Below are 27096 nucleotides of genomic sequence, written 5' to 3'. Positions count from 1 at the left end.
CAAATAACACAGAACACCTAGATATAAGAAATGAATGTAATGTTTGGAATGATACTAATAAAGAAATTTAAAAAAAAAAAAAAAAAAAAAAAAAAAAAAAAAAAAAAAAAAAAAAAAAAAAAAGTTTTTTAATTTTATAATCAAACCTTCATGCCAAACACCGTCGAATGCTTTTTCTGTGTGTAGAAGAGAAAGACCAATTGAATAACCTCTAGATTTGTTGGAAATTTGTTACACGTAAAAGTTGATAAGTGGTCGAATGGCCATGGCACTGAAAAGTACTGTTCTATTGCTTTAAGTAGTTCTAGAAACTTTATAATTTTTAGAAAGTTAAGATTATGAATAATTAACAAACTTAGCAATCTTTATGATCATGATTAAATCTTATTGGTCAGGACTCAATATTGTTATGATAATGATTAATGATCATAGTTTAAAATCATGGTTAATTATTAACGCAATTCTAAAAATCTGACCCTTTTCAGGATCCAACCCAGCTGGCCACGGTTCCGCCCATCGACGTTCTCTGGATTGAAGGCAGCGAGGGTGGCAACTACTACTACAGTTTCGGCGGCTGCCATCGATTCGAGGCGTACAAACGCCTCGGCAGACCGACCATCATGGCCAAGCTGATCAAATCGTCGCTTTCGGACCTACAGCACTACCTGGGAGCCAGCTGCCCGAAGCACCTCAAGTGAAAGGGCCACACGCGCGACGCGATCCAGGGAAGCGTTCGGATGATATTCCATTTTGATTCAAATGTTTTACTATTTTTTTTATTATTCGCATCTCGTCTACCAACTAAGTCAGAGTGATAAGTGTTAAGGAAATCGTTAAACTGCTTAGCTTTAGTGTTCGAAAAATATATAACGATGTTTTACAATCTCCTTCGTGTAACACGATGCAAATTTGTTCGTCTTTTTCAATCCGATCGACGGGTTGTACGCTTCAATGGGCGGCAGAGAGTGGATTTGGAAGAATTTCGGATTTACTTACCTGTAGTGTACCTTGCGGTGTCTATGTGTAGAAATTTCACGATCCGATGAGAGCTTCGATTTGGCGGAGGTCCTTGGCACACCCCTCGGTGAGAACCTCGATCTGGTGGTCCGGTTTGATAAGAACGTCGTCCTCGATTCGGAGACCCAACCCGCGGAACTCCGGCGGGACGTCTTTCCGCCTGTGGCTGATGTAGATGCCTGGAAAGAATAACCTGCCATCAATTTTCTGAACAAATACTACAATTAAGCACAATTTGGACCAAAAGTTCATTCATTTGATATTTGTAAAAAGTCAATTTTTATGTCGAACAGACTTCCCCTCGGTCCATAGAACAACGCCACATGATTGAAAATTTGACAAAAATCCATAATTCATAATTTTGCTCTTAAGATTTCATAGTTTTTTACTTAAATTTGCTTAAAACTTTAAAATGACAAGTATTGTGAAATAGCAACGTTCATCAAAAATGTGTATCATTACTTTCTTTAGAACTCCTCGTAAGAATAAATTCACGTAAAACTAAAACCAAAAAAGTTAGACTGAAAAACTTTTTTTTTTGGGACCACTCTAAGTTGAAACTTTTAAAATCGATTTACTAAGCTTAAATAAAGAGTTAGATTAGATGTGTCTCCAGCAAAGTTCTTCATGATAACATTTTCTGAAAGTTCGTTGAACTACGCAACCGAAAATTTCTTCAAACAAAAATATTTGGTTTAAAGTGCAAACCCAAAAAAGAAACTCAAAATTTTTCTTGAAAGATGCAAAACTCAATTATGAACAACTTCTCTGAAGACATTGGATTTTCTCACATCCGATATTCAACAGTCATGATGTCCAATCAGAACATCTTATAAAAGTAGACTAAATTGCCCGCCGGATGCTTTAAGACACATCGACTTTTATCAGTTTTCGAGGATGTTGAAACATGTAAACAATACAAACAGAGGAATTTTGACAAATTTTTCCCCATCTAGACTTTTTTGTATTGCTGTGTGCGTTTGAAATGCAAATATCAAATGCGGGAACACCAAACGCGGTAAGATTTTTCACAAGAAATGCGATGTCAAATATAGATTTTTCTTGCTAGGGCGGCGGTGATTTCTATAATCGTTGCTAGGTGTCCTTTGATTGTTTTGTGTTACCGCATTTGAAAGACGTTTAGTCAAGATTTGCATCTCAATTGCAAACAGCAATATAATCCATAGTTAGGGGGGTACCGTAGCCTCGAGGTTACGCTTTCGCGTCGTAAGCGGAAGGTCATGGGTTCGATTCCCAATCCTCCCTCACAAAAAACTCCGTGCAGTCACCAGAAGACGCCGCACGAAGGACCGTGTATTGGGGAAACACATCCATCCTCCGTCAGTACTACGGCTATATGGATATGGATTGGACCAACGGCTATATGGATATGGATTGGACCACGGCTATATGGATATGGATTGGACCAACGGCAGCTCTTTCCTCTACCTGCTCGGTAAGAGAGAGATAGCAATAAGGATATAACTACATTCTGTAACGATATGATAATCGGCATAGTAGTAGCCAAGTGCACGGAGCGCCTAAAAAAACCCATAGTTTTCAAAAAATTTCAAAAATCGTGAAATGAATGAAAATTGAGCTACAACATCAATTTTTTTGGCTTTACATCAATTATCTTGATAAAACCTCACCAACAATATTTCGCCAATTCACTCGGTTCATGGCCGCTTCTCTCCATCCTCGAATGCGACCCACGCTCTTCAGATCCTGGTGTCTTCTTGTTTCGACCGGATTACCATCTTTACAGGGTTGTTGTCCGGCATTCTTGCAACATGCCCTGCCCAGCATATCCTTCCAGCTTTAGCTACCTTCACGATACTGGGTTCGCCGTAGAGTTGAGCGAGCTCGTGATTCATCCTTCGCCGCCACACGCCGTTCTCCTGCACGCCGCCGAAGATCGTCCTTAGCACTCGGCGTTCGAAAACCCCAAGAACTTGCAAGTGCTCCTCGAGCATAGTCCAAGTTTCATGCCCATAGAGCACTACCGGTCTTATGAGCGTTTTGTACATCGTGCATTTGGTGCGGGGGTGAATCTTTCTTGACCGCAGTTTCTTCTGGAGCTCATAGTAGGCACGACTTCCGCTGATGATGCGCCGTCGTATTTCCCGATTAATGTTGTTGTCAGCCGTCAACAAGGATCTGAGGTAGACGAACTCATCCACCACCTCGAAGGTATCCCCGTCTATCATGACACTGCTTCCTAGGGGGCCCTGTCGCGCATAGTTCCGCCTACCAGCATGTACTTTGTTTTCGACGCATTCACCATTAGCTTCGCGTTTAAGGCGGGTGAACATATCTCCCACCGTTTCAAATTTTCTCCCAATAATATCCATGTCGTCCGCGAAGCAAACAAATTGACTGGATCTCGTACAAATCGTACCCCGGCTGTTAATCCCGGCTCTCCGCATGACACCTTCAAGCGCAATATTGAACAACAGGCACGAAAGTCTGTCGTCTTGTCGTAGTCCCCACCGAGGCTCGAACGAACTGGAGTGTTCGCCCGAAATCTTCACGCAGTTTTGCACACCGTCCATCGTTGCTCTGATCAATCTTGTGAGCTTCCCGGGAAAGCTGTTCTCGTCCATGATCTTCCATAGCTCTACACGATCAATACTGTCGTATGCCGCCTTGAAATCGTTGAACAAATGGTGCGTAGGGACCTGGTACTCACGGTATTTCTGGAGGATTTGCCGCACGGAAAAGATCTGGTCCGTTGTCGAGCGGCCGTCGATGAAACTTGCTTGATAACTTCCCACGAACTCGTTTGCTATAAGTGATAGACGACGGAAGAGAATCTGGGATAGCACTTTGTAGGCGGCGTGTAGGATAGTGATTCACACTCCAGTTTGTCGCCCTTTTTGTAGATAGGGCATAACGCCTTGCTTCCACTCCTCCGGTAGCTGTTCCGTTTCCCAGATTCTGACTATCAGCCGATGCAGACAAGCGGCCAACCTGTCCGGGCCCATCTTGATGAGTTCGGCTCCGATACCATCCTTGCCAGCGGCCTTGACGTTCTTGAGCTGTTGAATGGCATCCTTCATTTCCCCCATCGTGGGAGCTAGTTGAATTCCTTTGTCCTGACGTAGCCATCGCCTTCGCTGTCCTGACCTTCTGTGCCTGTGTTCTCTGAACCATTCAGGGGTTCATCGTAGTGTTACTTCCACCTTTCGTGATCGTGATCCGTCCGTCAAGATGCACCCATCCTTATCCCGGCATATCTCAGCTCGCGGCACGAAGCCTTTGCGGGAAGCTCAACGCTTCGATAGAACTTCCGCGTTTCTTGAGAACGGTACAGCAACTCCATCTCTTGACATTCCACCTCTTCCAGGCGGTGCTTTTTGTCCCGGAATAGGCGGTTTTGCTGTTTCCGCTTCAGTCTGTATCGTTCCACGTTTTGTCGCGTACCATGCTGCAGCATTGCAGCCCGCGCCCTCATTCGGCAACGCTGCCTCAAGATGCTGCGCGTACGCATTGGCGACATCCGGTTGTTTCAGTCGCGCTAGATTGTACCGAGGCGGGCGTCGGTACCGTACATCGATGATGACGGATAGTTTTGGGCGTAGTTTCACCATCACCAGTTAGTGGTCGGAGTGTATGTTAGCGCCACGACAGGTTCTGACTTCGGTAATGTCGGAAAAGTGACGTCCATCGATCAAAACGAGGTCGATTTGCGATTCTGTCTGCTGAGGTGATCTCCAGATTGTTGTTGTTGTTGTTGTTGTTTGAGATGGACTTTTACCCGAAGGTCATTCGTCCCTTAACGATCTCCAGGTGTACCGAGTCGTAGGCAGTTCTCGTTCGTCAGCTGGTGCGCGCTGAACTTTCCAATCGTCGGTCTGAACTCCTCCTCCTGGCCAATCTGAGCGTTCAAATCACCTACGATGATCTTGACGTCGTGGCTTGAGCAGCGGTTGTACTCGCGTTCGAGCTGCGCGTAAAATGCGTCCTTGTCATCATCAGTGCTTCCGGAGTGAGGACTATGCACGTTTATGATGCTGAAGTTGAAGAACTGGTCTTTGAGCCTCAACTTGTTTGGCATATTCTTTCGTTGATCGGCCACCACCCGATCACGCGCCTTTGCATATCACCCATCACTATAAAAGCTGTTCCCAGCTCACGAGTGTTGCCGCAGCTCTGGTAGATGGTATGATTACCTCTAAACGTTCGCACTATCGAACCTGTCCAGCACACCTCCTGCAGCGCTTCGATGCCGAATCCACGGTCCTTCAGCACGTCGGCAAGTATGCGTGTGCTCGCGATGAAGTGGAAAGATTTACAGTTCCACGTACCGAGCCTGAAATCGCTAGTCCCTTTACGTCGCTGTGTGTCTTCGCCGATTTTCCCGGTTCGTATTCTCACGTTGATTAGGGTTACCAATATATTTTGGACCTCTATATATTTTGGACCCCCTTGGCCATTTTCCTGCAAATTTCCCAGTTTAAATCGAAAGACCAACTTAATTTGCTTGTCATTTGGAAAGATAGGACTATTCCGCACTTGCATCAACCGTTTGTACAAACAAAATGTGTTTATTTTATCTGAAATTAATTTAATTCAACCGGTGCATCCATGCAACCGTTACAACACGTTACACACAGAAATTGAAGCCGTCAGAAATTTTTCAAATGTAAACAAAAACTTTTTTCAAATTTCTGGACAAAAAGCGTAGAATTGGTTTGGTTTTCCATTGTCGATCGATTGATTAGACTATGGGAAAGCATACTATACATCCAGTGTCATGGACTTTGTCGCCAAACGATAAAAAAATGCCGGGGGTCCAAAATATATACTGTCGGTGTATATAATACATATATATGTATTGGTGTGTCCAAAATAATGAAAAACAGTGTTTCACAATTCCATTATTTTCGACGTTTTTTGGATCCTACATGACCGGTTGGGCATTTTTATCTCATAGAGGAAGTTTTTCTCTACATTTTGACATGTTCTTTAACTTGGTTACGCTGTGCAGTTGATTAATTGGGACACAAAATCAAAATCACTTCCTTAAGGGGTCCAAAATACGACCGTTACCCTATTCGTTGCTTGATTTTTTTTACGGCTGGCTTGCAGGGCCTGACACCAACCCCCTAGAATTCCAGCAGACCAATCCCCCTAAATGTTCGGAGGGCCATAGTGCGCAGTTTAGCTTAGAGTCCTTCTCCGGCACTCGGACGATGATCAGCCGCCCCTGAGATGGGGACCAGACGCTGTTGTGAGCCGCTCCTAACATGGAGTACAGACGCTTTAGGTTTGCAGAAGCAAAAGCAAAAGCAAACCCCCCCTTCCCTGTCAGCATACGAGCAAAGTTCCCACCGGGAATGGTTACCCGACCTTTCCCAAGGTTACTCGTACTCCGGCCAGTACCACGAGGAGGTAGGGATAGGAGTTGCTGGGCAAGAGGACCGCACAAAGGGGTCTATTTTATTCCTGCAGGTACGCGAGGTACCAATGGTACGCCATGCCCAGCCAATTACCATGCCAGATTCAATGGTAGGTGGTTCCAATTAATTATACCTCCTACAAACAGCGAGTGACTATAATAACTGGTATGATGTAAAGGAACAAGATGACTTCTTGTTCTGATGTTTCTACATGGGTTCAACTTTGAGGACAGATATCCAAGGTTACCAGATGTAAGTATTTTGTAAATATGACAGCACGATCTATATTTGAGGTACTGATCAAAAGGACAGCTAATTAAAGATGTTTGGAAATGGGTGACACTTCCAAATCTTGGTATGTTAAAGACAAACCTAATTCAGGAATTGATTGCAACACGTATCTAGCTTATCAACACTGTTTGCGGTAGCATTCAAATAAATCAACTCATTATAGATAAAATGTGGGTAAATAAGCGACTTGAACAATTTGATTTTCATTTGATAGCTGAGGTGCTTAGCAGTAAGTGAGAGCAGTTTAAAAATACCATATATTTTACCAACTTGTGAATTTATTTGAGGTTCCAAACCTAATTTAGAATTGAAAATGACTCCTTAATTTACCTGGTCTGTGAATTGAATTTGTTCATTATTCATGATAAGTTCAGGCATAGAAAAGTGGGATCGTCGATGTTGATTAATAAATACTGCTTTAGTTTTAGTTGTGTTAAAAGGCAGAAGAGACCACTGTTGTAGATCGTAGTTGATTAACCTAGACATTTCCATGGTACTTGTTTTAGAATCAGCACAGAAATAAATGTGTACGTGATCCGCGAACATGTGTACTGAGCAGAATTTTAATGCGGCTGGAAGGTCATTCATGAAAAGAGAATAAAGAAGGGGTTCTAAAATAGATCCTTATGTTACTCCTGAATCAATTGGACGTAAAGAAGAGAAATAAAAAGAAAAACGGATTGATATCTATTTGTGAGATAAGCTTCTATTAATTCGACAGCAGAAGGGGAGAATCCAAAAAGATCAAACGCTTTCGCAAAATCTACCAACAAGAGAACTGCTATCTCTTTTTTATCAATTGATGAAGCAATATCATCATGCACCTTCATCAAAGCTGTCTCAGTACTGTGGTTTCGAAAGCCTGATTGAAAGGGACTTCAGAAATTGTGTCTGTTCATATATTCAGAAATTTGGGCAGATACTAATTTTTCGAAGGCTTTGGAAAGTGCTTTTATAATTAAAAAAAAAAAGTTTTATTATGCTAATTTAGTCTGAGTTTTGAAATGCTAGTTGAACGAGGTTTCTGTTTTATTGGAATAATTTTTACACATTTCCAAGTTTGTGGAAATTTGGAAGTAGTAGGGTAATTCGCTAATTGTTGAACGCTACCCAAATGTTGAACGATCTGTACAAACCATGTTAAAACAGGAAATTGAACCATTTTCAAACAGTTTCAATAAATTATACAGATTATTTTGTAAGTTAGCTGTACTATTGGACACAATAAATTTAATTAGCACATCAATTTCTGAAACGAAATATTTATTGAAAATTTTTATCGGTAGGTGGAACGTGGAACGAAAATTCAATTCTCCTAAAAAATAACTTAAGCTGGGGCTGCAATGAAATAAGCTGTGTGGTAAAACATACTACGTATATTGGGTTAAGCACCTATTCACGATATCAGTAAAAGTCTACTTTAGTTATTTTCTAAACATCCGTACAATTTACTCGTACCTATTAATTACATAAAATCATTTGCAATTGCACTTTCGTTTCACGTACATTTTCCATTTGTTGAACACTAGCATAACATGAAAGGCTTGGTTTCATCAACAGTATTGCCAGATTTTTTATTTTCGTACCAAACACCTATATTGAAATGGAATATTGCATTACACAATATAGTATTGTTTTTTGCTTTAAATATCTGTTGAATAATTATTATAAAAAATCCTATAATGGTGTATGTTGCAATGGTGAAAAACGCGATTCAGAAAAGTATAATTAATTGCATCCCATTCCCATAGCCATTCTGATTTTTTTTTTCGAATTTCACTATCTTCACTATGGCATCAATGCCATCACCGTTTGTTTGTTTACACCCATGGCCCCCAGCGCCGTATGCGGCAGATGAAGGAGAAGAAGTGGCGAGAGTGACGAACGAAGAGCTTGCAGAAGTCGTGAAATCATTCGCGTCAAACAAGGCACCGGGACCCGATGGTATCCCGAATGTTGCCTTAAAAGCGGCAGTGAACACGGATCCGGACATGTTCAGAACCACGATGCAACGCTGCATTGATCAAGGAATCTTCCCGGATGTATGGAAGCGACAGAAATTGGTGCTACTACCAAATGCGGGGAAACCACCAGGTGACCCGTCGGCGTATAGACCTATCTGTCTACTAGATACGACGGGCAAGTTATTGGAGAGGTTGATTCTCAACAGACTAGTACCGTATACGGAGAGTGCGGACGGCCTGTCCAACAACCAGTTTGGATTCAGAAAAGGTAAATCTACTCTGGACGCCATCCAGTCGGTCGTTCAAACAGCTGAGGTGGCAATCGAGCATAAAAGGAGCGGCATCCGTTACTGCGCGGTTGTCACTCTGGATGTGAAGAATGCGTTCAACAGCGCAAGCTGGGAAGCAATAGCACACGCGCTTCACCGCCTCAAGGTACCGGTGCAGTTGTGTAAGCTTCTAGAAAGCTATTTTGATGGTAGGATTCTACTGTATGACACAGAGGAGGGGCAGAAAAGCGTTCGAATTACCGCGGGAGTACCTCAAGGTTCAATCCTGGGCCCGCTGTTATGGAATGCGATGTACGATGACGTACTGAGGCCGCCCCTTCCGACGGGTGTTAAGATTGTTGGCTTCGCCGACGATATCACCCTAGTGGTCTATGGTGAATCGATGGCGGAAGTAGAGTTGACAACAGCGCACTCTATTTCCCTGGTTGAGGAATGGATGAAGTCTAGGAAACTAGGACTGGCCCGTCACAAGACTGAGGTGGTGGTGGTCAACAACCGCAAGTCCGAGCAACGGGCGCTTGTCTCGGTAGGTGATTGCACCATAGAGTCCAAGCGATCCCTTAGGCATCTTGGGGTAATGATCGATGACAAGCTGAGCTTCGCTAGCCACGTTGAATATGCCTGTAAAAGGGCATCTACGGCTATAGCGGCGCTTTCGAGGATGATGTCTAACAGCTCTGCTGTAATTGCCAGCAAACGCAAGCTGCTGGCAAGCGTGGCGCTATCCATACTAAGGTATGGAGGACCAATCTGGTCAAAAGCGCTTAGAACGAACAGAAACCTAAAGCGGTTGGAAAGCACGTACAGGATAATGTGCTTAAGAGTGGCAAGTGCATACCGGACGGTATCAAAAAAGGCCGTGTGCATCATAGCCGGGATGACGCCCATCGGGCTCATCATCAGGGAAGATGTTCAATGCTTCAACCAAAGGGGTACCAGAGGAGTCCGCGACACGTGTAAAGAGGAAACGCTCAGAGGCTGGCAGCAGGAATGGGATAACTCCACTAAGGGTAGATGGACCCATCGACTAATACCAAGTGTGTCAGATTGGTATGGTAGAAGCCATGGGGAAGTGAACTTCCACCTGACGCAGTTTCTGTCGGGACATGGTTGCTATAGACAGTACCTGCATAGGTTCGGGCACTCAGAATCTCCTGCGTGCCCCAGTTGTGCTGGTGTGGAGGAAACAGCGGAGCATGTCGTGTTCGATTGCCCCCGTTTCATTGTTGTGAGAGGTCGCGTGCTCACTACATGCGGAGGGGACACGTCCCCCGACAATATTATAGAGAGAATGTGTGCGGATGCCGAGTGCTGGAATGCAGTAACTACGGCTGTCACTCACATTATGTTAGAATTGCAGCGTCTATGGCGCGCCGACCAAGAGTTGGCTGCAGAGGATTAGCCCTGCCGAGGCTGGTCCCTTGTAACATTGTTTAAGTCGGCTAGGAGAAGCAGTTTGCCTAGGCTACTTCTGCTACACGTGTTGTGCTATATGCACTGGTCCCTTCCCGAAGAAATACCGTAAGGTGGTTCCGGGGAGATGAGGGTCTGAGTCCAAGGGTCATGTCGATGCACTGTTCACCACTTGAGCAATTCTAAATGAATTGCTCATGCACAGTGCATAGACTGGTTTTAGCGGGTTGTCGTTGGTGCGTCATCCCCGCATTCCCTGAGTTATCTTCTCAGGGGATCTGTTTGCAGATTTCCCCCTTGTAAAAAACAAAAAAAACATGATTGAAATTACGCATCGGCAGCCGATTTATCCGGAGTATAACCTCAATCTCGCGATTGATGCTGTAATGTCGAAAATAATGTACATTAGGAGAAGCCGCTAAAGTCTATGGAGTGTCGTAGGGGACGATTCACTTCCGTTTCAGCCCAGAGTGGTCAGGGAAAGTGCTTCGCGGACCTAACCCTGGCCTCACAACCGACGAGGAGCGCGAACTTGCAAGTTGAATGAATGCGGGAGTAAAACGGTCAACATTTAGCGACAATCGTTCAACATTAGGATAAGATGGGTTATGTATGTGTTCAACAATTGGGTATAGAACTATCTTTTTAAATATATATTTTTTCAATTAAAAATGGACATCTCCGCGCTAAAAATGTTACAGAAATAATGTTAAACAATCGTCTACGGTGTTGAATGTTTTTTTAGCAACTTTTCTATCAAAATTTCCATGAAAATCAAATAACAAAAAAACGTCTATCTTAACCGTTCAACATTTGGCAATTTACCCTAATGATTGTATTGAACAAAGGAGTGTAAAGTGGAAGGGCTAGTGAGAGCGTAATTTTGAAAAATTCTATTGGAAGATTGTCTAGACCACTGGAATTAGATTTAATTGAAAACAGTGCATTAACTATTTCAAATTCTTCTACACATCTAAAACCAAAGAGATCGTAGTTTAAGTTTTTAACGAGGATTTTCATCAGAAGAGTAATTTTCCGATAAGAAATCATTGATTTCATCAACTGTTGAACACATATGTTGAATCACAACATTGTTTTTTGTTGGCTATTCCTATACTTTTAATGTTTCTCCAGAGTTGCTTACTGGGAATGTTTTGGCAGTGTTTTGAATAGAAGATTATGAGATTATAAGCGACTGGCCTTCCAGTTTCTGTAGGGTAAATCTCTATCAATTATAGCCTTTTCAATTTCTTCATTGTATCAAGGATTTTTTCTGTATTTAATGAAGTTTAGAGGGAAAGATTCTTCATGTAAATATTGGAAGTGTTCAGTCAGTGGAAATAATTCCAATGTATGATATTAAAAGCAGTTAATAATCCTTGACTGTCAAAGTTTTTGTAATCACGATGGAAGCAAGGTTTCTTCGGATGGATTGGAGAAAATATCTAGAACTGCAAGAATCATATCATGTCTGGATATACCAGGCATAGATACCTGGTTAATTCTGAAGACAATGTGCGGAGAATCAATAATGAAAAGGTCAAGTAAATAGCAACCTGTTGTATGAAAATAAGTTGATTCTTGATTTAAGCAAACATATGATACGTTAGATAAACATCTGTAAATTTAAGTAGATAAAAAAACGAATTTAGTACTATACCATTTAATTCCACTAAAGTTTGTATCCTTTGACATATACGCGTACTTCGACCTCAACCGTAAGGCCGTCTTCAGTTTCGTGTGCTAGACTCGACTAAAAGCCAATTTACGACATTTTTCGTAGATATGCTTGCAGTGTTGCTTCCAGGTTAGTTTTTATCCACAATTGACGATTTTGAATCGATTTGTGGTTTCGCATCATATTCAGTCCATTAAACACTAAATATTTTTGAAGAATTTTGTATTTGAAGTTATTTTTCTTGCTCTTTGAAATGCCAGCTTTACTCGGTCACCTGATGTCCATTTTCTCCCAACAGGAAAAGGAATTTTCTTATAAGTTTTTGAATGTTTTAAAGCAGCAGAAAAAATCAACTTTATTTTTGAATACAGTAGGGGAAGATGGTCCAATTCGGACCAAGTAACAGTTTTTTGGCCATATCTTTTCAGCACGGCATGAACAGTTTTATGTTTCCGAGAAAGCGCGATTCAGCGCGCACATTTTTCTCTTAGAGAGTTTTGTGATAGCTCCTACCAGGACATGTTTGAACCAACTTCTACAAAAGGTCCGAATTGGACCAATCCTGTTCCAATTCGGACCCCCCATGTTCGAATTCGGACCACCCTATATTTTATCGTTATTTGCAATGCTAGTAATAAAATATAACTCAGATTTGTTTGGTATTTGGTAGCTTATGGAACTTTTTCTGTAAGCGTAAGCATAAACAATAAACTCAATGTGTAGGAAATTTCAAACTAATTCGAGTTCGAACAAGCTCAAGTGAAATATGAATTTCATTAAAATATATATCAGAAACTTCTTCAAAACTGGGTACAGTCAACTCTTCCTGACTCGATAGTATGGAAGCTATCGAGATGAAATACGCATATTTTCAAATTTTAGAGCTTTTTTTTATTTTGACAAAATTTATTCGAATAAGTCATTTTTACGTTGAATATTGTATAATTTTCTACACATTGAAACTTTGCTATTAAGTATCGGGTTGAAAATGTGAACTTGTATGAGAAACTGAAACAGACAACAAACAGACTCGAAGTCTCGGAAAATCAAGTGGTAGAAGTATCGACGTATATTTATGGATTAAAGTACACTATATTGAAGGGACTGCAGGCAGAGAGATTGAAACATTATTGTAGCTTACAGTAGTTTGGAAATCACGCCAACCGACAGTACACCTGAGCACTTCAAAACAATAAACTAATATAAAAACAAACGAAAAAACTGAAAGGCGTCAAATTTATTGTGGTAGATCTAAACCAAACGGTGAGCAGAAAAACGGTACACACGATCTTTACAGTAGCACCAGTATTGAGAAATGCTTGATGGTCCGAATAAGAACAGAGTCCGAATTGGACCAGGTTCCCCTATAAAGAACTGAACATTCAATCAAAAGCTACATTATCGGTCAACTTGCAGTCCTTCGCCTCTGAAACCTTATTTGGTGAGGTGTGAATGTTATAATTTTCGAAACCAATAAAATAATTCTAAATTTTTTGGTTAAAATAATTGTTCAAAACAATTTTTCTGAAATCCTAATGGATAGCTTACTTTTTGGACAAGCAACTTATATATAGTTTGCATCTTAAGTGCAAAATTATTCGCATATGCAAAGATACAGGGGGTGTCCACACTGCCCCGGTACCTAGTGTCTAGTTGAAAAAAAAAAATCAAAAAGCATTATCAATGCTGCAGGTAATTCGCGAATGATTGAAAAATAAGTGAAATAATTTCATGATATTCCTTTTTAGAACTCAGGCACCAATACTCCAGACCAAATTAAAATGACGAAGGTAGGGTATCAGGATGGTGTTTTGGAATTACGAAGTGGAAAATGCATCGCCACGAACTTCCTATTAGCGATAGTGTTGCGTTAGCCCTTACAATATTTTTCTCTGTCCGTTTAAGAAGAGATAAGAATGCAATAGTGCCTAGAAGCTGAATTCGATTTCATAGGTATATGAAAATTCAACTTTTTACTTTCAATGTCGGTTTCTAATGTTTCAAATGTTCAATAATTATAGTACGGCCCTTCCTGTAGGTATCTAAAATAGCTCTTCTAATGTAACAATTGGAGAAATCGGTAAAAGAATTGATACAAAATTCTTGGAGGGAATCCTTGATAGTATCTGAATAAAATCAGAGTGATCCTGTAAAAATTGTGGACGCATACCTAGGAGAATTTGTGAACAATAGCTCGTTTCTTCTGGCGGGATGCCTACATCCCTGAAAGTATTACATAAGAAACCTCTCTCGAGGATTCTATAACATTCCCCAGAAAACCATTCCCCCGAAAACCATTCCCCAGAATTCCGTTCCACAGAATGAACCATTCCCCAGAAAATCGTTCCCCAGAATGTAACATTCCCCAGAATTCCATTCCCCAGAATGCACCATTCCCCAGAAAGTTATATGAATATCCATTTTGTTCTTTTTTTAATTATTGCTTTGCGTGAGTCACTTATGTGGGGGCCCAGATAGCCGTAGCGGTAAACGCGCAGCTATTCAGCAAGATCAAGATGAGGGTTGTGGGTTCGAATCCCACCGGTCGAGGATCTTTTCGGGTTGGAAATTTTCTCGACTTCCCAGGCCATAAAGTATCTTCGTACCTGCCACACGATATACGCATTTAAAAATGGTCATTGGCATAGTAAGCTCTCAGTTAATAACTGTGGAAGTGCTCATAAGAACACTAAGCTGAGAAGCAGGCTCTGTCCCAGTAGGGACGTAACGCCAGAAAAGAGGAAGAAGAGTCACTTATGTGACATGCTAAGGTCTGATGTGACAAAACAAACATATAGGTAAGAGGGTTAGGGACATAATGAACACACGGGGCGAAATGGACACCCCCTTACTCTCTGGGAATATGCATATTTCAGCATAACTTTATAAACTGTACGAAATCTGTTATATGAACGTTTTGACGGTATAAAAGTTTACGCTTTGCTTCATTTGTCCTCTGAAATTCTACGATATTTTTTTCTCAGCTTCAAATTAGTTTATAAGCAAAGCGGAGGAAGCGGTGGATTTAATTTTAGAGCAAAGAAACATATTTCCATTCTATGTAAAATAAGCATTTACCTAATGTGTCCAATATGCCCCTAATCCCCCTATTCATGAGTATTTTGCATATTATAATAATACACCCTTCTTTTAATACATTCCCATAAAATATACAGACTATATGTTTATTTTTGCATATTTAGTGATGCACCCTTCTTTCAGTATTATCTCATTAATGATATAGGCAAAATATATCGATGGAGAGCCCATATAGCATAAGGTCACTTGGCATAAAATGATTTGGTATAAAGCCATTTGCCATCCAGCCATACTTATGATCCTTCTTTTCAAAAAGGGTGTTCTTCATGTCATGCCAAATGGTCATTGGCCAAATGACCATTATATCAAATGGTCCTTGATCATTTAATCAATCATGCCAAATGCCTTTTTGCCATTTGGTATCTTTACGGAAAATTTTGTCTATATCGTCAACAGGATAAGACTGAAAGAAGGGTGTAGTATCACTATTTTGTGCAAAATTAAACAAGTCATTTGTAATTTAGACTTGACGCAAAGAAGGGCGTATCATTTTAATGTGCAGAATAGTAAGTTTTTATTCTGCCGAGTTTACGTAATCATTATATCGAAACGTATAATATGATACTACGAACGTCTTTATTCTAATCGGTGTAGCACTAAAAAGTAAGAGATGATGCACCTTCTTAAAACATTGATGAAAAGCTGCATACATCACTACATTTGATAAAAATTGGACATACATGTGAAATTATACATTTGGAAACTACTATACCGAAAAAAGGGTGTAGCTCTATTTTGTGCAGAGTAGTGATGAGTTGTATATTCTTTTAAATAAATATTGGATATTGTGTTTCCCCATAGACTGATCTATCAGTGCCAATAAAACTACTGTGATAGTTCATTTGCAAATGAAATTTGAATTATGCGTAAAGAGTTCATAATTAGCAGCACCAATGCTAATCTTCTCATGTACTTGTAAACAACTTTGTATGGAGTTTAATTTTCAAGTTTTTTAAATAGATTATTTCAAAACTTTAAAGTAGGTATATAATTTTCTGGGGAATGGTCCATTCTGGGGGTTGGTTTTCTGGGGAATGGTTCATTCTGGGGAATGAGATTCTGGGGAATGGAATTCTGGGGAATGGGTTTCGGGGGAATGGTTTTCTGGGGAATGTTATAGAATCCTCTCGAGGAATCAGGAACGACGTTTCTGGAGAATAATCGAAAGAATCTGTGAAGGTTTCATTGCAGTCTCTAGAATTTAGAAATCTAGAATGGTGTAGAAAATTGCATTTAAAAACGACCAAGTCTCTAGAAAGAGACCTGCTACCAGCTCCTTCGAATGGGATCACTTCAATTCAACATTCTACTCACCCGGTTCCACCGTGCACACCATCCCGGGCACCAGCGAGATACTCCTTGAAATCAGCGGCGTGTCGTGTACGTCCATTCCCAAGTAGTGTGACACGTGATGCGGACAGAACTTGTACGCCGCGCGGCCCAACTCAACGCCCTGCACTCCCTTCGGGATCAGTCCCACCTCCTGCAGATACTTGCCCAGCTTGAGGCACATCGTATCAAATAGCTGGTCCAACGTTTCCCCTCCGACGGTTTGGAGGCATTCGAGAAGTTCTTGCTGAACTTGGAAGAGTAATTCGTAAAGTACTCGTTGCGGTTCAGAGAATTCTCCGTTGATTGGCCACGTTCTGGTGATGTCGCTGGTGTAGCCTCCGTATTCACATCCGGCATCCATCAGGACCATCTCACCGTCATTAACGATCTGATTGTTGTTCACGTAGTGTATCACAGTGGCGTTCGTTCCTCCGGCAACTACCGGAGGATAGGCCAGATAACTCGCCCCGGCCATCCGACTGAAGAAGTCCACCTTGGCAAACAGCTGATGTTCGCTCTGTCCGGCCCGGCTCTCCTGCATCGTTCGATTGATGGCCGCCGAAGCAATCTGACAAGTTCGTCTCATGAGCTCCCTTTCCGCTGGGGTTTTGACCACCCTCAGCTTATGAATCAATCCGACCGGGGAGCGAACCACTCCCGATTTGCTCACGTCCCCAACCATCTTCCGGACATCGCCCAGGTCACAACCCTTCTCGTCGAACCACACCAGCCCTTGGGGATGGGCGAACGAGTACTTCGTAAGATATCCCTTCAACTCGCTTACGTTCAAAGCCTGATCCACTCCGAAAACGTGCGGGGCCATCTCCACCCCGGTCCTTGGGCCATCCCACAGCTCCGCATGGGAATCCTTCGGTCTCACAAACAAGGTACTGGTCTCGTTCCCTCCCTGGTCCACTTCCAGCGTGAGAACGCTGTCTGGTTCCAAACACCCACTCATATACAGGAAATCAGAATTCTGCCGGAACACATAAGGAATCTTGTCGCTCATGTACTTCTTGTTCGCGGACGGTATGACCACAATGTGCTCCTTCATGTTCCGGTCCAGCCCGGTCGCGGCATGGTTACGGACAAGCGCCAGAAGCGCCCGGCGTCTAGCTTGCACTTCCGCTAGGCGAATCCCGGTCACCAGTTCATCTTCCCCCAGGAGATGGGGATGTGTGGCCGGCATCGGTTGTCCGTAGGACACCGTCCGCTTAATCAGATCTAGTGGTTCCGTCCCATTGGCGGATGATGCTGGTGGAACTTTTGGCATACCGGCGGGTGTCGCATTTGAGGAACAGTGACGACCGGGGTTCAAGTTCGAATCTGAAAGCAGGAAACTCAAACTAATTCACACCCCAAATCCATTATAATTATTGCACTTACCGCATATCGAGAGAGCCCGAAGGATGTGCGAGCGTTTCGAGTGGAGCTGGTGGTAACCCCGGGCCAGATTCATGCTTTTTACACTAAACTTTTAAATATTTTAAATTGCGTTGTGCGATTCAAATGTTGTTTTGTTTTGCTGCCCGAGAAGATCCGTCACAGACAGACAGCTCTAGCGTAACATTTGAAAAGGGCCTAACTGCAAAATGTAAACAAACTTGATTATTCATTATTTGTATCATTTTTTACGTAAATTATTCCTACATACTCTTACGGGCATGCAAAATGCATTATTAATGGTAATTTTATTCAAATTTAAAAGGGCCTATCTGAAAATGATAAAACTAAGAGGGCCTAACTGGTCATAAAAGGGCCTAACTAAAAATTTCCATCAAAATCAGATTGGCCCTTCTGTGCATTTTTAATTTTCCTCCATATTTTTCAATATTTGGCCCTTGTATAGTGATCAGCATAACGTAAAAATTGAGAAATGCTCGATTGAAGATTCTGTAACATATTGATTGTTACTATTTTAAACTCATTGCTATCTAATAGTTTTAAACTTTTGTTCGACACTCATAGTCTATCACTGGGCCACGTAACGTTTTAAATCTAACATAACATAAAAACTAGTAAAAAATGTTGAATTCAAACATCATCGGCAGATAGGCCCTTTTACGAGTCTTCAAACCAGTTAGGCCCTTTCAATTAGGCCCTTTAATTGACCATGGTTTCAGTTAGGCCCCTCCAGTTAGGCCCTTTTATTTAACATAGTTCCAGTTAGGCCCTTTTGGAATTTGGTAATTTTATTGATTATTGAATAGATTTTCAATGTTTTAGAACAAAATCAATCGATTATGTGAGAAAATCAACATTGAATATTGAAAATTCTTTATTGAAGATTCTGTACTATATTGATTATTCATATTTCAAACCCTTTCTCCTATTTACTAGTTTTATACTTGTGTTCGACACTCAAAATAGTCTACTAGGTATCCCATAACGTTTTAAATCTTAAATAACAAAACAACTCGTGAAAATGGTTGAATTCAAACATCATCGGCAGATAGGCCCTTTTACGAGTCTGCAAACCAGTTAGGCCCTTTGATTTAACATGGTTTCAGTTAGGCCCCTCCAGTTAGGCCTTCTTATTAAACTTAGTTCCAGTTAGGCCCTTTTGTAATTTGTTAATTTTATTGATTATTGAAGTGATTTTCAAAGTTTTAGATCAAAATCAATCGATTAGGTATGTGAGAAAATCAACATTGATTAATAAAAATTCTTTATTGAAGATTCAGTACTATTTTGATTCCTATTTCAAGCCCATTCTCTTTTTTACTAGTTTTATCATAATCTTAATGCGAAGTTAGTTGAAAAACTGATTTTTTATCCTGAAAAAAAAAACAATTACATTAAAAATTTTGAATAATTTTTATTTGTTAATTTTTATTTGTTGCCTCTAGTTGTGGATCGAGTTCCAAAACTCGCGATTTTCACAAAAACAAATTCGTTTGTTTTTGTAACAGCCCTGCAAGAATTCTTCTTATACTTCTTCTTGGCATTACGTCCTCACTGGGCAGAGCCTGCTTCTAAGCTTTGTGTTCAATGAGTACTTCCACAGTTATAAACTGAGAGCTTTCTTTCACAAGTTGCTATTTTCGCATTCATATATCGTGTGACAAGTACGAAGGTACTCTATATTCAGGAAAGTAAAGGAAATTTCCATTACGAAAAAAAACCTGGACCGACCGGGAATGGAACTCAGATACCTTCAGAATAGCTTTGCTTTGTAGCCGCGGACTTAAACTGCTCGGCTAAGGAAGGCCCTCAAGTATAAAACAAGTAAAAAAGTGAATGGGTTTGAAATAGATATAATCAATAAGGTACTGAACCTTCAACCGAGAATATCCAACATTTAGCTATTACATTGTTTTTCTCTCGCTTTATTTTATTTAAAAACTATGAAAATCACTTCAATAAGCAATAAAATCAACAAATTCCAAAAGGGCCTAACTGGAACTATGTTTAATAAAAGGGCCTAACTGGAGGGGCCTAACTGAAACCATGTCCAATCGAAGGGCCTAACTGAAAGGGCCTAACTGGTTTGAAGATTCATTGAAGGGCCTAATTGCTGATGATATTTGAATGCAACCATTTTCACGAGTCGTTATGCTATTTGAGATTACTAACGTTCTGGGCCACGTAATAAACCATAATGAGTGTCTAACACAAGTATAAATCTAGTAAAAATAAGTGAATGGGTTTGAAATATCAATAATCAATATGTTGCTGATTTTGTATAGAATAGTTTCCAATATTTAGCTTGTATGATATAGTGTTGTTTTCTCACATAATCATTAAATGTTGTCTAAGAATTATGCAAATCACTTCAATTATCAATAAAATTAGCAAATTCAAAAAGGGCCTAACAGGTTTAAAAATTCGTTAAAGGGCCTATCTGCGGATGATGTTTGAATTGAACTATTTTTACAAGTTGTTGTGCTATTTCAAATTCAAATCGTTATGAGCCACGTAATAGACCTTTATAAGTGTCGAACACAAGGGGTTATCCGAAAATGACGTCCATCAATTGGGGCCTGCTCCAATGGGGGGATGTACGAAAATGTGACAGTGCATGGATTGGGTATTAGAAAAAGCGTGACAGAGGGGGTAGAAGGGTTCTAGAAATCCCGAAAAACGATGGACGTCATTTTTGGATCTTCCCCAAGTATGAAACTAGTAAAAAGCGAATGGGTTTGAAATAGGAATAATTAATACTGAATCTTCAACCGAAAATTTCCAATATTTAGCTATTATATAGTGTTTTTTCACATAATCGCTAAATTTTGTTCAAGATTTATGCAAACCAATTCAAAAATCAATAAAATTAGCAAATTATAAAAGGGCCTAACTGAAACCATGTTCAATCAAAGGGCCTAACTGAAAGGGCCTAACTGGTTTGAAGATTCATAAAAGGGCCTATCTGCCGATGATGTTTGAATTCAACAATTTTTACGAGTTGTTGTGTCATTTGAGATTAGAAACATAATGGGCCACGCAACAGACTTTAATGGGTGTCGAACACAGGTATGAAACTAGTAAAAATGCGAATGGGTTTAAAATAGGAATTATAAATATGGTACGGAATCTTCAATTGAGAATTTCTCAATGTTTACGTTTTGCAGATAGGCCCTTTTCAAATGTTACGCTAGAGCTGATTTGATAAGGGCGAGCGCTTTGATTGGTTGGCAGGTACCGTTGTAAGGTTTCCTTACTAGCGTCAGTTTAGCACAGTGGGCAACAAGGAGGTTAAGAAGGCCAAACTCCATGGTCGTTCGAACCTGCAGGGGAAGCAGACATAAATCAGACCACCGTTTCGAATCGATCGTTTTACGTCACGTCGAAGAATAGGTGTATCATTGGACTATGATTGGACTAGGTGATTCGTATTGAATGGAAGAGTGAATTGCATTGTTGCATTGCTGCTAATTGACTTGTTTAGTGGTATCCTGTTTTATACATATTCTGATCCTACTTTAAAAACTGAGCTAGGATCCAAAGTTTCATAATTTTCCGTACCCTGGAACTATGTTAAAAACACGTATGAATTTAGTATGGAAATCGCGTTTGAATCACCCCTCGGCAAATTATATCTTTATGTAAATTGAAATGTCATTGAGTCGATGGATTGTCATTTTGTCTGTTTTAGTCATTTACTATATTAAAATTAAGGCATTAGAGCGCAATAAAATCGTGTTACGCTTAGAAAAATGGGCTCTTTCAACAAAACCACAAAATATGTGAATTTTTCATCACTAAACAACCCAACTACCATTCATTAATCATAGATTCAGTGAAGGCCTTTTGAAAGATGGTACACTGAAAGAATTCTTCATATCCTGTCTATGTGTAGCACAAATAATTTTTTTGCAATAGGCCAAAAGATGCGGATGAACTATAGTTATTTATAGTTATTTATTAGATTATAATCATTCATTTAATTTGCATACAACATCTACTTTTTCTCTGCTATAAATTCACTCTGATGAAGGGTCAAAATGATTATTCCAATGGAAAATAGTTTAATAATCAATTGATTATGAGCTAATTTTTGGGTCCAAAAACTGAATAGACCATTTCCGTCAGACCTTACCCCCAATTTTTATATTTTTCTTCGAAAGGTGATTATTTTTAATGATCATTGACGCTTTCAGATATTTTTAATATGTACTCCTGATTTTCTTACAATTTTTTGAAAATTTGGGAATTTGAGGTGAATTTCATCATGCGGCACAGTTGTTTCAACCCTGTGGGTATAGAAAGTGGAGATTTTTCCAAAACTTATACAACATCCCTGCATTGAATGTTTGTAGACCCAACAAAATGTCAAATCCAGCACACAACACTCGCTGGTTGGTTTGTTGTTTGTCAACCTCACGCTAAACTTGTTTCGCTCAAAAATGAATACCGGGTGCACAAATATGGCCTCTTCTCATTCAGTACATTTTCTGTGCAAATAGATTGTTTTAATTACTGAGCAAGGGCTTGTAAACAAAAATTAATGAGCACAGCGAAGGAATGCTCGAAATGCGGAATTCGCTTTCATTTTTCTTTTGATTATAAAAACAACGATTTTTAGGTTTTTCAGAATTTGTTTCCATTTGAATAGCTAATGCGGAAGTAAATCAAATTTCGCATCTGTGACCATCTTTCATTTTCCGATGGAAAAAATCCTGTTTGCTGCCACGTGGGAGATGACTCACTCACAGAATGAGTGCAAATTGCTCAGATATCTGAATAAGTGAAAAATTCAGACAGTTTTGCATTCGATACCTTATTTTGTGTAGATCGAATGCGATGCGTGAATCTGGTTTAGCGTACTGCTTCTATGCCCTCAAACAGTCACCGAAATCACAAGAACTCCACTGAAAATGGCGATCATTGTAGCTGGAAAAAATAATGGTCTTCTTCGACATTGAAACGACTCATTACCTGAAGCTGCTGTAGTGCGCTGGATGATTCGCGATTGATTTCGAAAATGATCCTGCTCTCTTGTGGTTTTGTAGTCGGCGGCAAACTAGCAACGAAGATTTCACTGTGCGGAAGCGTATCATTATTATTCCGGGGCGGAATCCCAATCAAACAATGTCTTGCAAGCTTGAAAGCAGCAATGTTCCGAATTTCCATTTAAGATCAAATAGCTTCTAATACAATATGCTGCCATGCAGTGAAATTTTTCGTCGCCAATTTTCCACTGGCCGCAAAACCAGGAGAGAGTAGAAGTCTTTTCGGAAATTATTCCGCTGAAGCACCACAGCAACTTCATGCGAAGGATAAGAAGGGGATTTTTAAGGTGTTCGTGGAGAATTTCGTCATGACGGCTCTCTTCATGTCCTGATGGTTCCAGTTTCCACTTGGTTAGGGTCTTGAGAATAAAACGGAGAAATATGTCTGCACACGCAATTCACATAAAGGATCCGGTGTTGGAACCTGTTAATATAGATATTTGAACGGCCAGTACCAGCACCAAGGTTGTTTCCGGGACGGATGATGGGATTGCATTTACTGCCATTACCAAAAAAAAAAATAAAAAGTAGTCCATTCAAATCAGAAGATCTACAAAGTTGAGACCAATGTTCTGAATATACTTAGGTGGCGCAAATCATAGATTCGTGCCACTATTTGTTTCTTTTATTATCCGGCTGACGTCACTATTTGTTCTGCATAAGAATAGCGAAAGAATAAAAGAGAGAACTAGTGTAACGTTTCAATGATCTGCACCACCTGAGTAAATGTTAATCATTGGAGTAAATCCAGAAGCTTGAGTGGAGACCGTAGAGGAACAGCGGGAACAGCTGATCATAAATTCACCACAACGTGGAGATAAAATCAAAGGGGAAAAAGGGGTCTGATAAAAATCGGAGAGAAATAAATAGTAGGGGACCGTGGGGCGAACTGTCGTGCCGCCAGTTTTTCATTATTTTTCAATAGTTAGGAGCTTCAAAACATATGGGTTCCTTAGAGAAGTTTGTCCAGAAAATTGAAAGAAAGCTCATGAGCAAATAAAATTTTTTGACGGAAATGGTCTATTTTGGATATAAACAAACATTTTCAATGACATTTCTCTCCTTCTTCCCTAGCGACCTCTATGATGGTGGCGCCTTAAATTTGCCTATATCAATAATATTGATGCAACATTGCTTTTATTCGACAAATTTTAAGAGATGTCAGGCAATAGAGCATTAACGCTACATTACAAATGTATCAATGCACTAATATTACTTTATGAATTGATTGGTTACAACGTTCTTGCATTACATCGACTGTACAAGGGCCTTTTTCCACTTTTAAAATATTTTAATGGAAGGCTTTAGGCAATGTAGCTAATTTATATAAGCAATGATATAATGCTCCATGGTACGCTGATCATAAGTACAGTGCAAAAGGATAGGACAAGAGTCGGTCAAGGAATGGCCATTTTCCTGCAAATTTCCCGGTTTAAATCGAAAGACCAACTCAATTTGCATGCCATTTAAAAAGATCTGGGTGCGGCGGTCTGACGCAATTTGCTTGTCAAGCGGGAGCCTGATTGTCAGAGCCAAACATTCCAGATTGTGGTTATGTTACTTGTGAGAGAATAATGTGATCTCGTGAGAAAGTATTGTAATCTCAGAGATAAAAAATATATTTATTTTTATTATTTTCTTTATATTGCAACAAATTGGTTAATAGTCTAAATAATATTTAAAACTTATTCAACCACAGTATACCTAATATTCACACAAGGATAAATACTTGACACTCCTTGCGCAACATTTTGTCGGTTGAGTATTTCTTCTCCTTTTGGCTTTTGGGCACCCAAATAATCTTTGAAATTGAAGTGTTCGAGATGCTGACGCCATCGGTGTTTCCGAAATTGATTAATCAGAATCGTCGTTTTCGATGTTATTCGGTTTGATGCTAGGAATCGAGTTTATACATCTTATTAGCCCACCTTCTTGATTGAGGGGGTATGCTACGGCCGGAATCATAAAACCATCGACATGATCCTTTCAATAGGGTCCTAAAGCCCTGTCTCAATTTTATTACCAAACGCTTAAGTTTAGGGCAGAAACACATTTTTACTCAATTTTTAAATGATTTTCATTGGTTTAAGTACAAAAAACATTTTTTTATGACTTTGTCACACCCTTTGGTTTAAACTCGAATTTTGGGTATATTTTGTTTTCCGTGTCCCTTCCGAAATGTCAGATAGGAACAACCCCAGTGTTAAAACTATATGCCCTGTAGCATTTTTGTCGAAAAAGTGAATGTCAAACAAGATCACAAGTGTCAAGGTTGATATTTGGAACCATTTTTAACATTGAAGTTAAAAAATGATATAGCCGTTATTTGAACGGGAAAACTTGCTAAAGTAGTTGCAAGAACATGCTCTTTCGTATTATTGAATAAAAACGAGAATTTATTAAACATTTTAGGACCCAACTTTTTCGACAAAAATGCTACAGGGCATATAGTTTTAACACTGGGGTTGTTCCTATCTGACATTTCGGAAGGGACACGGAAAACAAAATATACCCAAAATTCGAGTTTAAACCAAAGGGTGTGACAAAATCATAAAAAAAAAATGTTTTTTGTACTTAAACCAATGAAAATCATTTAAAAATTGAGTAAAAATGTGTTTCTGCCCTAAACTTATGCGTTTGGTAATAAAATTGAGACAGGGCTTTAGGACCCTATTCCCTGAAAAAAAAAACCTTCCTTGAGGAATTTCTCAAAGAACTTCCACTGGACTTTCTGAAGAAATCATAGAAGGAATCTTTGACGTTCTAAAGAAATCCTTAGAGAAATAGGGTAACGGTCGTATTTTCGACCCCCTAAGGAAGTGATTTTAGTTTTGTGTGCCAAATAATTAATTGCACAGCGTAACCAAGTCAAAGAACATGTCAAAATGTAGAGAAAAACTTCCTCTACGAGATAAAAATGCCCAAACAGTCATGTAGCAACCAAAACTGTCGAAAATAATTAAATTGTGAAGCACTGTTTTTCATTATTTTGGACACACTAATACATTTTGGACCCCCAAAGTATATATTTTGGATCCCCGGCATTTTTTCATCGTTTGGCGATAAAGTCCATGACACTAGTGGTGGTAAGCTCCATGGAGGATGATACGCCAATCGAGTATTATCCTCGATTTTACTAAGCATCAATCGATATTATCTTCGATTTTAATCCCGGTATTAACTTTAGTGCGCCGATTTCGGGGTACTAAAGAAAATCCGAGATTAACGAAAATGTGGCTACGTGCTGGATTTTGAACACACGCACACCAATGTAGCCATGAAAACGTCAAAAGGGAAAAAAACAAAACAAAACAAACCAACCATCGGAGTTTTAAATCTCTTCGTTGTTATGTTTCTGGGTCTATTTCGCAGTTCAAAGAGGTTGGTATAACAATATACTATTTAAAATCAAAACATTACTGTATTTTCTGGTTTAATTTGCAGGGAAATTATGGACATCCGTTTAAACCGGAACGTCGAATGGAGGTTTTGCCGGCAGCGAACGGAATTGATGTCATACAAGGAACAAACAATCAAAGTCAAGCTGGACCGAAGTCGGCTTCGTGCAGCCAAGTATGCCATAAAATATCTGCGAAAGGACCGCGATGTGTTTGAGACGGCCCGCGCTGTCCAGAAGGCCGGCAACATTTATATCCCCGGTCCGGAAGATGCTACAACTGCCCCTACTTACATCCAGTTGAACAAAGCCACCAAGAACAAGCTGCGCATTGTCGAGCCATAGTCAACTACGGATATTCCTGACGCTGAAATAGGTCCACCACCTGATCAACAAGTCATCAAGTATCGACTACTGATGGAGCGTAAGTTGCATACCGGCTACTACAGTATTGAACAATACATTTGATACTATTTTGATTTTCCATACAAAATGGTCAAATTTGGAGCCTTAGATCTAAGTTATTTATGGGCCGATTTGAATGAAATTTTTACTGTTCTTCAGACTTAGGGTAGGGTGGGGCAAGATGAGCACCTTAAAGATAAACCTATCTTACTGAATGTGGCCATTATTTTTTTTATTTCAACTGACATGGAACCATTCATATAAACATGTTTCGTATCATCCATAAACATAGCAGGTTCAAAAAAAGAAAACTTTATTGAATAAAATTACTAAACAAATGAGATGTTTTTCAG

The 27096-nt window shown here is 40.0% G+C and overlaps 3 protein-coding genes across 5 annotated transcripts in view; 2 read left to right on the top strand and 1 right to left on the bottom strand.

The window, feature by feature from the left end:
* The window catches only part of LOC5578621 (putative sulfiredoxin), a 31484-nt gene extending 30582 nt beyond the window's left edge, over positions 1-902 (top strand). For all 3 annotated transcript variants that reach the window (XM_001656992.2, XM_021839156.1, XM_021839163.1), the window contains exon 3: positions 486-902. In XM_001656992.2, coding sequence (XP_001657042.1) covers positions 486-698 — 213 coding nt within the window. In that variant the 3' untranslated portion in view covers positions 699-902. The remainder of the gene's footprint in view (positions 1-485) is intronic.
* On the bottom strand, positions 761-18037 carry LOC5574147 (probable Xaa-Pro aminopeptidase 3). The gene is made up of 3 exons (XM_001661163.2): positions 17876-18037; positions 16472-17815; positions 761-1196 (listed from the first exon to the last, which is right to left on the bottom strand). Exons 1-3 carry the CDS (start codon positions 17946-17948, stop codon positions 1033-1035), a joined length of 1581 nt encoding a protein of 526 aa, XP_001661213.2. The 5' UTR covers positions 17949-18037; the 3' UTR covers positions 761-1032.
* Positions 18038-26020: 7983 nt separating this feature from the next.
* LOC110674791 lies at positions 26021-26841 on the top strand. The gene is made up of 2 exons (XM_021839131.1): positions 26021-26322; positions 26386-26841. The coding sequence occupies exons 1-2, from the start codon at positions 26219-26221 to the stop codon at positions 26681-26683; spliced, it is 402 nt and encodes a 133-aa protein (XP_021694823.1). The 5' UTR covers positions 26021-26218; the 3' UTR covers positions 26684-26841.
* Positions 26842-27096: the final 255 nt, after the last annotated feature.

This window comes from Aedes aegypti, chromosome 1 (assembly GCF_002204515.2).
Source record: "Aedes aegypti strain LVP_AGWG chromosome 1, AaegL5.0 Primary Assembly, whole genome shotgun sequence".
Lineage (NCBI taxonomy): Eukaryota > Metazoa > Arthropoda > Insecta > Diptera > Culicidae > Aedes > Aedes aegypti.
The sequence above is the reverse complement of the archived record's forward strand: the minus strand, read 5'-3'. Positions and strand labels throughout refer to the sequence as shown.